Source organism: Antechinus flavipes, chromosome 2 (assembly GCF_016432865.1).
Source record: "Antechinus flavipes isolate AdamAnt ecotype Samford, QLD, Australia chromosome 2, AdamAnt_v2, whole genome shotgun sequence".
In the NCBI taxonomy this organism is placed as follows: Eukaryota; Metazoa; Chordata; class Mammalia; order Dasyuromorphia; family Dasyuridae; genus Antechinus; species Antechinus flavipes.
In genome coordinates, this window is record NC_067399.1 from 655,826,713 (window position 1) to 655,840,074 (window position 13,362).

General features: G+C 44.9%; 1 protein-coding gene across 2 annotated transcripts in view; it reads right to left on the reverse strand.

The window, feature by feature from the left end:
• Window positions 1-13,362, reverse strand: part of HK1 (hexokinase 1) — a 99,173-nt gene that overhangs the window by 84,451 nt on the left and 1,360 nt on the right. The window contains exon 1 of one of the 2 annotated variants that reach the window (XM_051982551.1): window positions 5,434-5,670. The exons of the other annotated variant lie outside the window; for it this stretch is intronic. Coding sequence (XP_051838511.1) covers window positions 5,434-5,496 — 63 coding nt within the window. The 5' untranslated portion in view covers window positions 5,497-5,670. Of the gene's footprint in view, window positions 1-5,433; window positions 5,671-13,362 lie in introns of those variants that run through there. 2 annotated transcript variants of the gene reach the window in all.

A 13,362-nucleotide genomic window follows, 5' to 3' on the forward strand; every position in this document is an offset into this window, starting at 1 on the left:
ATGGAGATATGGAAGTAGGGGATTTGAGGACAAAAAATCAGACAGTTCTGGAGGAAATAAAGTCTGCATTTTATAGTTGTTTTTTCCTTTGGCTTTTTAAGTTAGCATGCAAGAGAAAAGGCCAAGCTCTTATCTTCCTGGATAAGACTTTCTCTAAACAAATAAAATAGTGCACAAACTTCTGCTTAAAGACAGACTAAGTTTGGTAGATCACAGAAGGGATCTCAAAGGTTATCTAGTCCAAACTCAGCATTTTATAGACAAAGAAGCTGAATCCAGGAAGGGGGAAATCAATTTGTTCCAAGGTTCAAAGAAAATAAATGTCAGAGTTAGGACTTCAACTGAGGGCCCTTTCTCTACTACCATGCTATTTTATCCACTTTATTCTCTAACTTATATTTCATAATAATAAACTTTCATTCCTCTAGGGCTTTAAAGTTTCCAAGGTCCATTCCAAGGACATTTCTCCCAATGTCACAAAGGCTGAGTTTGGAGTCGGCAGTATGTGGGTGACCTTGGACAAGTGACTCCAGCTTTCTAGGCCTCAGCTTCCTTGACTACAAAGCCAGGGAATTGGACTCAGTGGCTCCTAATGTCCCTTTCCAATTCTGGATCTAAAGGTAGGTGAGTTGAGTATGATTGTCCCCATTTTGCAGTGGAAGAAACTGAGGCTGAGTAATTTGGTCACAGCTATACAAAGCTCTTTCCTTCCCATGTGAGGCAGCTAGTCCAAATATTATCCCTGGGTTACCCAAAAGCAAACTTAACCCAAACTTATACAGAGCTAGAAAATATATTAGAGATGACACATCCCCTGGATATAAGAGCAAGTAAGAAGGTGGCCAGTAAGTGCTTAAAATTCTTTATTAAAAATCACAAAAAGGAACTTAGTGTAAAAGTATTTAGAGTTTGAAGCAAAAAACAATTAGTAATCATCTTGAGCTTCAATGGATATTAATTACTCTTTCCCTTGCCAATCCAGCTTCACTTTATAAGATCACAGATTTAAAGGTCATCTAAATTCAACCGTGTCATGTTATAAATGAAAAAAAAACAGGGACCAAAAATACAACAGGTCATGTCAAACAGGTGACAAGGCTGAGATTTTCAACTCTGTTGACAGGGTTAAGTGAGAGCCTGGGGAAAAGCCTTCACTCTCCTGAGCTTCAGTTTATCTGCTCTAAAGAACTATAGAAATGGGTCACTAGTATAATGAGGATCAATATAATGTTATACCTTATAAGCGCCCTACAGAAGTTTAAACCAGGGCTCTCCAGTCTGGCTGGAGACAGGGGCCTGAGACTATCCCCGCAGCCCTCACCTTGGCCCTTCTCTGCAGCAAGCAAGACCCACTGAATGACCCTGAGCACTTTCTCGGATCCCATTGGGGTATAACCTGTCCTTCCTCTGCCAACTCTAGCTTTCCGGGAGAATGAAAGCTCCTTAAAGATAGGGATTTTTTCATCTTTGTATTTGCACTTCGCACATAGTAGGTGCTAACAGATAGAGAAGCAATGTGGATCGGATCCCCATAAACTACCTTCTAATCCGGGAAACACTTATCGGGAAATGCCTCCCACACACTCCAAGGAAGTATGTGCATACGATGTGTAAATAAAAGTGCAAATAATTACAAATAAATATGGGGAGCACCCGCCTAACTTAGATAGCAGCCCTGAGTTAAGACTAGGAAACTAAGGGAGGGACAGACCCAGCTGGATGTGGAATCAGGAAAATCTGGGTTCAGACCCCAAGGCAGAACTTCCTTTCTATGTGATCCTGGCAAGGGTCTCTCTGTCTCGCTTTCTTCATCTGTAAAGTGCCAATGATGATAATAATAATGAATAGTTACCATTTATATATAAACATATCACGGACTGGGCTAAGGATTTTACAATTAGATCATTTGATACAACTCGAGCAGGTAGGTGCTGTTAATATCCCCATTTTACAAATGAGGAAATTGAGGTAAAGAGAGATGAATCGACTTGCCCAGAGTCACACAGCTAGGGTCTATAGCAGAATTTGAACTTGGGTCTTCCTGATTCCTGTGATAACTGCTTATGAAAAATCAAATGAGCTAAGGCACCACGGACAGTGTTCATTAGTGTTATTATCAGAGACCACTTCCATTTCCTTTACAGGGGTAAGTGCTGGCATTCTAGACAAAGTTGGGGAGAAGCACTTTACCCTTCCTCAGGCCAGTAGTGAGCTCTCTTACTTTATCTGTAAAATGGGGCTCAGGATGCTTAGGTAGTTTCTGAGGTCTGAGTGGAAGAGCCTGGCACAAAGTGGCACCTAATAAAAGTTTATTAACTTTTTGTTGTTGTTGTTGTTATTTTTTTATTATAAGCCTTCTCTGTAAGCCTCACCAGGGAGCAAGGAGGAGGTGAGACTGGGCTGTGTAATGCTAGAAGGCCGGAAAGAAACATGTATTTACTAAGTAATAATGTCAGCTCCCACGTACAGAGCACTTTCAGATTAGTGAAGCATTTTACATATATCATCTCACCCTTGGGACCCAATCAAGGTCATCAGGACAAGGCCTGGGAGGAAACTCACACTGCAGAGTGTGGGGAGCTCTCAGGCCCCAGAAGGCTTCTTCTTGGGCCACACCCAGTTTGAGCTTTTGAAAAGCTGGCACAGGAGTCCTCTCTCTTTCCTTCTCTCTCTTCCTCCCTTTCTCCTCTCTCCTTCCTCCCCTGTCCCCCTTCTTTCTGTCTTGCTCTTCCTCTCCCCCTTTTTTTCTCTTTCTCTTTGTCTCTGTCTCTGTTTCTATCTCTGTCTACCTGTCTCTCTCTCTTTTTTCTTGCTCTTCCCCTCTCCCTTCTTTCTCTGTTTCTGTCTCTTTGTCTCTGTCTCTCTTTCTCTCCCCCCCCTTTCTCCTTCTCTTCTCTTTTTTTCTCTACCCCAGCCCCAAACCACTTGCACAAAAGAGAGTCTTAACCTCTGGGAAATCATTCACAGAACTCTCCAGCCTGAAAGAGACCTTAAGAGGAGCTGCCTCAGTGACAGGACCTCATCTAAAACATTCCTCAAAGAAAAGCTCTCTCCCCATATCCCATAGACTTCAGACCCCTGTGTGGGGACCCCCCACTCAAGAAGGGAGGGGGCAGGTGCCATAAATGTGAGCTTAAAGAATGACCACATGCCAAAAGGAGGCCCAGGGAGGGAAAGTCATTTACCTCAGGCCCCTTTGTTAAGAGATCAGCCTTTGGCCCTGTAAGCTATCAGTCTCTCACTGCTTATACCATCCCCAGGATCTGAGGTATTATATATAGCATTGTAGACTCTATAGATACTATATAAGATGAGAATCCTATCTCAGAGTCAAGTGACCCTGGTTCCCTCCCTTTGAGGATCAAGCCAACTGAGATAACTTACATGCTTTGCAAACTTTAAAAATGCCTGATCCTGGAGCTTCTTAACCCTTTTCATGCCATAGACCATCTGGCAGTCTTTTGGAGTCTATGGGCCCTTTCTCAAAATAATGTTTTTAAATAATTGAAGGAAATGCTAAATGAAAAATCAAAATGAATTTTTTCCCCTGATCCAAAGTCATGGGCTCTCTAATGTATCCTTGAATTGTGAAAATGAATATCCCGAGCCTCAGTTTCCCTATCTTTTAAAATGGAAGCTAGCCTAACTTCCCAAAGATGAGAACCACCATAAAGAACCAGAGGCTTTACATAGAGTAAATGTGATGTGACGAGCTAAGACTTGGCTGCCTATAAAAGATATTTGGTGCTCCTCAGATCTCCTCACCTCTGAAGCAAGGATATCAAAGAAGTGTTTCATTCAAGCTTTCTCCACCACTAATCACTGAGTTTGGAACACCCAGGGGGAGCATGAGGACCTGAGGGCTGAATATCCCTCATTACTGGCAAGGAAAGAAGAATTAAACCTTTCTGACTTGGCTGCTGCAAATTCCCCCCGGGGCAATAGGTCACCATTTCAGCCTGCTTTTCACTCAGGAAACTTAAGTACCCTTCAAAAGCCGGCTTTGGCCCTCACTTCTCATTCCACAGGTCGGATCCTTCCAGTAGTAGCTGGAAAAATCAGCCCTGGGGCTGCCACTCTCTAGCTGTGTGTGTCACCTTTGCCATGGGGTGCCATCTTTCTGGGTGAGCTACCTCGAAATTTTGCTTTCTATTTCTGCGTCCATATCTAGTCTTTTACCAGAGCCCCAAGAGACAAAGGGGGAATGGAGCAACAGATATGGACAACAGCCACTGAAAAAAAACCAGACCATGAGTCCTCGGGAGACCTCACCCCTGTGGAGTCATTTAAAGCGAGGGCTCATCCATCACGAGGGGATGTAGCCCAGATGCTCCAGAAAGCCAGAGCCCCCTTGGATCTCTGGGGTCCTTTGGGCACGCATTTTATTTCAACAAGATATTGCAAATGTGAGTCTGGTACCCGCAGATCATACCACATGGTCCCGGAGGGGTGCCGCAGGACCACATACACTGGAGGTTTGTGGGAATACATAAATACAGACACGTAGTCACAGTCGCACATATGGTGAGCCCCCGCCACTAAGGCTCCCAAAGCACCCCAAAGCAACACATCGACCCTGTAAGCATCCGTATGTTTACAGAGATACAGAAACGCAGCGATGAGCTCCAGCTCTGCATAAATAACCCCATCCAGGCTGAGATGACCACAGGATCTTATTTGTTCCCATGGTTTGGGGAAAATCACAACTTGTCTTTGTGGAGTTGGAAATCTAGCCAGACCAGAAACTGGGAAAGATGAAGCAAGTGAGCCAATGGTGTTCTCCTCACCCCGCCCCCACCTCCAAATTACGAGATCCTGGGGAATGCCTGTAGCTGGCTCCCCCCTGCTAGCTTAATTACCAAGCTACCCAGCCACCAGCCGCTGAGGAGAAAGATGGGGGAGTGGGCCTCCGTTAACCCCGCTAAGAAACCGCGAGCCTGGGTATTCTGCCTCGGCCTGGTACTTTCAACCTCTGAAGGCTTTCCCGAATCCGTGCCTCCACACCCTCCCCCCCCACTCCCCACCCCGGGCGCAAACCTAGTGGCCCAGAGGGGGCTGTTTCCGAGTACGGGAGCAGAGGCCTTGGGGATGGGAAATCTTGCTCCTCCAGAACTGGGCTGCTCGGGGGTAAAGGGGACGTCTCCATCCCGTTTTCAAGGACACTGCAGTGAGCCGCTGGGTCTCCCAGGCTATCTGGCCACGCACGGACCACCCCCGGCTCAGGTTAGGGCCTGGGGGCGGAGGGGGCTCCCCGGGAAAACGGGAGGGGGAGGGGGATCCGGGACTCCATGCGGCAGCAGCAGCTTTCCGAGGAAATGCGCGTAGCTCGGATCTCAGACGCCGGCCTCCCAGGAGGATGGGGCCGAGGGGTGGGGGGAGAGGGAGGGAAGGCTCGAGGGGGGCAGGGCTGTGCATCCCTGGCCCGGCACCCACCTTCTTGATCCGGTCATCCTTTAATTCGGTAAAGTAGTAGGCTAGCAGCTGCGCGGCGATCATGGTGACGGCGAAGGCAAACCCAGCTCTGGGGCTCGTGCGCTGCGCTGAGATGCCGGAGCCGGCCCGGGGTGCTGCCTCGGTGCTGCCTCCTCGCTGCCGCTGGGGCCGGGGACGCCGCTCCTTCCTCCTCCCTCGCAAGCGGAGAAGACGCGAACGCTTTCCCCCCCTCACCTCCTTCTCTTCCACCTCCTCCTCCTCCTCCTCCTCCTCCTCCAGGGGAGGGTGACCGCACTAAGCCGGCCCACCTCCTGCTCTCCCATTGGCTGCCGGCGCCCGGCTCTGCTGCAGCTGGCCGACCGGGCGGGGCCCGCGGGCCGGCATCCCGGTCTGGCTGCTGGAAGGGCCGAGAGAGCGGGGGGACTCGGGGCGGGGCGGGGTGGAGCCGGGGGCGAATGGACCCCCCTTCCCGGTCAGGCATCCCGGCACGGGCACGTCGCCCACGTACGGACAGGGAGGCCTAAGGGGAAGTGCTTGGGGGCGGAGGTGCTTGGAGGGGGTGGGGGGAGCCCCGCCCGCCTTCCTGCCCCAAGCCCGGGATGCTAGGACCCTGGGTGAAATGATGGTTGGAGATTCAGCCTGGACAAAAGGGAGCCGTCCAGCTCCGAGCCCCGCTCGTCCCTCCTCCTCCCCGCTCTGGGCAATGACGGGGTTCCCTCCGGCCCTGAAGTCCCCTGAGCTGCGTTCTCTGCCCTGTGCAGACATTGCGCTGTTGCAATGTTCTTGCAAGAACGTTCCGAGATGCCCCCGTTGCAACGTTCTAGGACCAGAGATCCCTTCATGCACGAGCATTCCAGGTTCTAATACTATCGGGCCTTTCCCGCACTCGCGTGTTCTGTGTCCCTCGTTATGGTCTACTCGCCGAGGCCAGTTCGAACTCTGGTCTCCGGTTCTGTGCCCTTCTCGGCAGAATGTTCCCCAAGGTCCGCCCGGCTCCCAGCACCGGAACGTGAGGAGGATGGAGGAAAGACTGGTGGGGGAGGGGAGTGCTACACAATGCCCCAGGCGAGCCCAGACTTAAGGACCTTGGGTTAAGGCACCTGGATGCGGAAGGCGCGAGGCCAGGCTGCTAGCTAGCGGCTTCTCCATCTCGGATGATGGCTAGAAACCCGACCGAGCCTTAGCCCCGGCAGCGCTTCCCCTTCCCGGCGGCAGGAAGGCGCCGGACAGCCGGGGCTGGGGTGGGGGGGAAGAGGAGAGTAGAAAAGGGGGGGGGGGGAGGAGGCACCGCCTCGACTTAAATACGTCACGATCCAGGGCGGAGGGGGAGGATGCGAGACCGCGCACCTCGAGTAGGAGCCGAGTAGCCGCCCCGCCCCGTCCAGGAGGGCGGATTCGCACCACTAGGCCAGGGCCCGATCCGGGCCTGGAGAATGCGTCCACCTTTCTCTCGTCCCAGCCTTCAAACCAGCTTCCTCCGACCCCAGATAGCACTTGGTGTCTAAGGCTCCCAGTCTAGCCCTCACATTTGATCCCAGACTACGGGAGCTGGGGGAAAAACCAAACAGAACAAACCATCATCAATCCTGCCCCGGGCGGGGGGGGCGGGCATTTTACTGAGACACGGAGAGGGGAAGCAGCTCGGGATCTTTGGTGGCCAATTATTTAATCCTTTAAACCTTCTCTCGGGCTAAAAATAAATCCCTGACTTCCACACTGCCATCCTTAAGCACTTTGCAAAGCCTAAAAGCCCTCCCTAAAATCCGAGCTGAATTTCCTCATTCCTGTCCCAACAGAATGTCAGCCCTGGGAGGGCATACATTTCAAGATCACCTGAATCCGGGTTACAGACGAGGAAACTGACCGAAAGCTGGGAAAAGCGCTTGATCGAGATCATGCTCGATATCACGAGCAGTCTGGGAGTCTAACCCAGGTCCTATCTCCAAAGGTTCTCTCATCCCCTTCGGGAGAACTGCCTGCTCTCGGATGCAAACACAAGTCACCTGCAATCTCCAAGCCTTCCAGAGCTCATCTCACGAGCTTTTAATTAATTTTAGTGTCTGAAGATGTCAGATTGGACCAAAGGGCTCTAGGAAATGACTTAAATTTGATAATCGAAGAAGGTATAATTTAATCCCATTATTTTACAGATCCGGAGAGACTTAGCTTAGTAACGAACACATTCCAAGTCTCCCTGGGTTTGGACATTATCTAACAACAATAATAGGTTTTTAGGGTCTTTAGAAGTTAGCATTTCCCTGGATCATTTCTACAGTCGCTAAAGTGTGGGATATGGGGTGGGGGGGCCTCTTGGATGCTTTCCTTTCTCTCACTTCACAAATCCAATCCTCAGCCAAGTCTTGCCATTTCCACCTCCTCAATCTCTCTGGCATCTTACGCTATGCACACTTTGTGCCTCTCCAATACATCCTCCAACATAGCTGCCCAAGGGATTTTCCAGGTGTACTGATCTGCCCCCTATTCAGTGAATGTCTGTGGCTCCCTATTATATCCAGAACCAAATGTGTTTGGGTTAAGATTTCTATCTGATAATTGTATAAATATGTATACATATATTGGATTTAAGATATATTTTAACATATTTAACATGTATGGGACTACCTGCCATCTAGGGGAGAGGGTGGGGGGAAGGAAGAGAAAAGTTGGAACAGAAAGTTTTGCAAGGTCAGTGTTGAAAAATTACCCATGTATATGTTTTGTAAATAAAAATCTATAAGAAAAAAATAAAATAAAATAAAAAGATTTCTAACTTGACCCCAACCTCTCTGTTCCCTACTAATTATGCACAGATCCACAGATTTAGAGGAATACAGATTTAGAGCTAGGAGGACCCCCTAGTCCAGAGCTTCTTAAACTTTTCCTCCTCCCAATCTCTTTTCACCCAAAAAAGTTTTACAAGTCCAGGTATATAGATATATGATAGGGATAAAAATTAAACATTTACTGACAATACATTGTAATTGTGCAATCCTCACATGAGTTATGAGATCCCCTATGGGAGTGAAAAGTACAATTTAAGAAGCTGGGCAAGTCTAGCCTATTATCTCATTTTATAAAAGGGGACTTGCTAAAATTCACACAGGTGGCAAGTGGAACAGTTAAGATTTGAATCCAGGCCTACAGGTACTTCCCATCACTCTTTGCAGTGCAGGATGCTGAGGGGCTGTATATCAAAGTGGTTACTTGTAATATTCTCCTACAGGTTACAGCCTCTATAGGCTTGCGCTCAGAGGTATAGGAACTGATTTTGGCCTCCATTTAATGAGATTGCTTGGCTCAAAATATTTAATTTCTCTAGACTGCAATTCTCTGGGACCTCTCTGATCTTCTCCAGATGCCTGTCACCCCTTTTCAGAATACTTTTGTATGCTTTCTTCCACCTACCCTGCCCTTTCTGCTATATTATAAGCTTTTAAGGACAGAGACTGTCTTTTTAAATTTTGTATTTATGTAAAAAAATGACAATAACAGTAATATAGTATTTTAAGGTTTATAAAATGTTTTACATAGGTTATCTCATCTGCGAAATAGGTGTTATTATTTATTATCCCCATTTTACAATTGAGGAAACTGAAGTCACACAGCTTATAAGAATCTGAAGCAGAATTTGAACTCGGATCTTTCTGACTCCAAGCCCAGCACTTTACCCATTTCAAGGTCTGTGATTTACCAAGCAAGCCAATAATGGAAAAAATGAGAAGTAGCAGCTTTGTGTCTTGGAAAAAATTCTCTGAATTGGAGCTCAAAGGGCCCATACTCTAGTTATATTTGCCTTGGTCTCCTGATGCACTTAGAGGCATCAAAGGAAAATAATATTCGAATTTTAACAGCTGAGTGACAAGAACCCTGAAATATGAAGTCATAGGATCTGAATTCAAATCTTGACTGTGCTATTAAACTCCTCAACCTCATTTTCCTCATCAGTTAAATGTGGGGATTGACCTCGATGACCTCTAAGCTCTCTCCCTCTTGTAAACAGCTCTTTGGCTGCCTAACATTGGGCAAGTGATGTCTGTCTGGGCTTCAGTGTCCCCATTTGTAAAGTGAGGGGGGTTAGGGAGTTAGAACAAATAATCTCCAAATTATCCTCTGGTCCCCAAATGCCTGTTCTCTGTGTCCTCTAAGATAAGGACATTCCCAAGCAAACTCCTCATAATCAAGGTGGCCAAAATTGAAAATTGTCAATGACCACCCCAAAAAATCTTGCCACCAACACCTCCCAAAGCCAAAAAAGGATCAAAACCAATGTTAAATAGCCATCTACTGACGATTACATTTCAGTGGATTCACAGTCTCATTGCCTAGAGGCACCTCTGGAGAAAATAACAGTCCCTCCCATGCCTTCTCCATCTTGATCCTGCCATCTCCTGTTGCTAAGATCTATATGGCGGTAGATGGATAGGTCAGCTCCAGGTCTGAAATCAGGAAGACCTGAATTCAAATCCAGATTTAGACATTTACTTGCTATGTGACTCTGGACAAGCCACTTAACCCTGTTTATGTCATTTGTAAAATGAGCTGGAGAAGGAAATGGCAAGCCATTCCACTATCTTTGCCAAGGAAACCTTAAATAGGGTCATCAGAAGTTAGACATGATTGGAAAATGCCTGAAAACACACACACACACACACACACACACACACACACACACACGAGATTTATGCAATCTTTTGCCAGCTCTTAAAAGCCATAGATTGTCCCTAGAGGATCCACTTAACATATTAAAACCTCCTCCCTCTTTTAGTTTTTTATGATTACCAGGAGAACCTTTGGGTATCTTCCCATCTCCCCCTCTTAGCAACTGTCTAATACATGACCTGGTAAACATCTTTAAGTCACTCATTGTTAGCGTACGATATTTCCTATGACTCACCATGCAACTTGTGGTTTCCCCTTGGGTCACCTGAAATTTTGAAATTTTTTGTAGTGTCCCATCATACATGATTATCTCAGGAAGAATATTGGTGTTAAGAAGATGGGATCTGGTAAAAATCAGCTTGGGATGGCTAAAGGCATTCTGTGTTTTCCCAGAGGCAATCTCAATCAATCTCATCCTCATGTTCAGTTTGGGCTTCTGACCTAATCCCGTGTTAGGGTTAGATAATAAGCATTCTTTATCTACTTTTTTTTTTTTAATCAGTTTATATGAGGCCATAATGACCACATTTCTTATAAATGAGGTTTTACCAAGTTTGGGGTAGAAGTAGGAGAGGGGACCAGAAACAACCTCCTAGTCTAGCTCAATACATTTAGTTGTTTGTCCTGTAAACATCAATCTCATGCTAGCAATCAATTAATCCGGAAGAGACGTTCCATGGATAGGCAACAAGATTACATTTGTAGTGAGTTGTTGTTGTTATTGAAGGACCATGACTTCAGGAAGTGATACCATAATATACCAGTGAGTTGGATTTGAGTAAGGGAGAATTGTGCAAGGTCACCTGACTCACTTTTCCCTCTGGAGCCATCTGGGTCAGTGGCAAGATATAGATCAGGAAGACTGGAGATGGCCCTGGATGAAATGGGAGATCTTGTTCTTTTTAAACTAAGATCTTCAACAGGTCTCTGTTTGATTGAGGCAACACCCATTCTGTGATTAAGGCTAAGTAGAAACTGAGGCAAAAGAATCTCCTCTTTGATCTAATCCAAAAAAAAAAAAAAATCTAAATAAATAAATGAATGAACCTGGAAGGAGAAGACCCTCGGGGTTTCTAACCAACACAGCAAAGATTGTTATTAACATTCATTCTGAGTCAGGACCCAAACAATGACCAAATGCCAAACAGGAAACAATCACTGTCAGATAAACATTTTAAGAGTGATTTTCTAAGGTCCTGGAATCATATCTACCGACAATCAAAAGAATTAAGTCTGTGGCCAAAAACATCAAATTCAGTAACATTATCTATAATATTGAATGAGAAAAGATGGACATTCAAGGAACTTAAAGATTTTCAGGGCTTTCTATCAACCAAACCCGAACTTAATAGAAAATTTAACACATAATATCAAGGATCAATTTTAAGGAACTCAACATGAACAAATTATTTATGTTTGTTTTTTTTTAAACATGGGCAATGCCTACCATATGTTCAAGATCGACAGCAACAACAAGGTAGCTCAAAAGAAAGATTGGGGCAGAATTAAGGTGAAAATAGTAATTATGTCATAAAAATGAGGTGCAGAAGAAGAATAGACATAGAGGCTTATAATCTGCTTGGGAGTGAGGTAGGATGAAAGGTGGAAAAAAGAACAATTTACAGAGAAGTAAAGAAAAGATGAATACTCGTGAATATAATTTTTTCTACATATACATATATATATAATTTCTTGAACTCGTAATTTGTTATATATTTTGAATCTTCCCTAATGTTCTGCTGAGCACATGACAGTGTTCTCTTTTGTTTTATTTTGTCTGTATTCCTTTTTTGTTTTTTCTTATTCTGTTTTTTAAATAAAAGTTTAAAATATATAAAGAAAAATAAAAATTAGAGTGATTTTCAGTCTCTTGATAATAGCTTGCACCAAGCTCAGATTCTCTCTATCTTACTAAGACAACTGTTTTTCCTGCCAAATGTTTCTTATCTCAGCCCCATCTTCTCCATTCTCACTTTATATAAATTGTGCCCCAATACTAGGATCAGCTCCTCTCCTCATTTCTACTTCTTGTAATCCCTAACTTCCTTCCCTCCCAAATGTCTGTGTTCCTACTGGCTTCAATTACAAATGGTTAATATGCTTATCTGTTTCCAGATTGCAACACCACCCTTTCTCACTCAATAAAATGTAAACTTTTTGAAGGGAGAGGCTATTTCTTAGTCTATATCCTTCATTCCTAGATCAGTATCTTGCACTCAATAAGTAGACGAGGGTGTTTCCAGCCCTTTTCAATTCCTGTATTTTGTGGCTCTCTGTAGAACCTTCCCATATGCATTATTCAATGTGAAAGAAAATAAATGCAGAATCACTATAAATCTCAAGCAAGGTGGATTTCAATAGTATGCCATAATTATTTACTAAATATTCCCTGCACACCTCATCCCTTCTGAAGGATGGATAACTCAATTGGTAGATTCTTGCAGTAGACAATAAATATTTGTTGGATTTGATTGGAAATCCCACTTCTCCACCCCAGTCCCATTCTCCAAGTCAGACCTCATCTCTCATAGGGCCATTTTGGCTGTTAAATCCACCTCCCCATCACGCCAAGCTCATTCTCTGTTTTCTCATATTCATTAAATGTTTCCTCTCATTTGTGTCTATTAAATCTTCACTATCCTTCTAAATCCATCTCCAGGAGCAGCTCCCCCTCAGGAAACCCTATCCTGGTCATTCCAACCTCTAGAGGTGTTATATAATTTAGCAATTAATACTAATTATATTTTTCACTGTCATCATCTTAGTCTTATCTCTTCTTGAAAGAAGGTCCTGGGAGCTTGAGATAGTGTCTTATACTTAGATATAATAACACCTATTTTTATGTTTCTTTAAGATTTACCCAATACTAAACTGTTCACTGAAAGGGAAGTAATACAATTATTATTTTTCCCATTGTGGCTTGTCCGTTTAGTGAGCATCAGAATCAGAATTTGAATTCAGGTCTCTCCTGATCCCAAGACCAATGCACTTTCCAGTAATACTCTATTGCCTCCCTTCTATAACCCAAAGTGCCTAGTATACTGTTGCACTTCAATATTTATGGATTGTTCCTTTTCACAAGTTTCAATTAAAATAGAAAATCTGATTCTATACTATAGAACTATGACTATATCTCTTCATCCAGGATCAGTTTTCATCCAGTGGATCCCCAGCAGAAGTAAACCAAGTTGCAAACACTGTGAGAATGCAAGTGTGGCTTCTGAGGTGATCAAGTGAGCATAGGCATAAAAGAAAAATGAAAAGTAATCC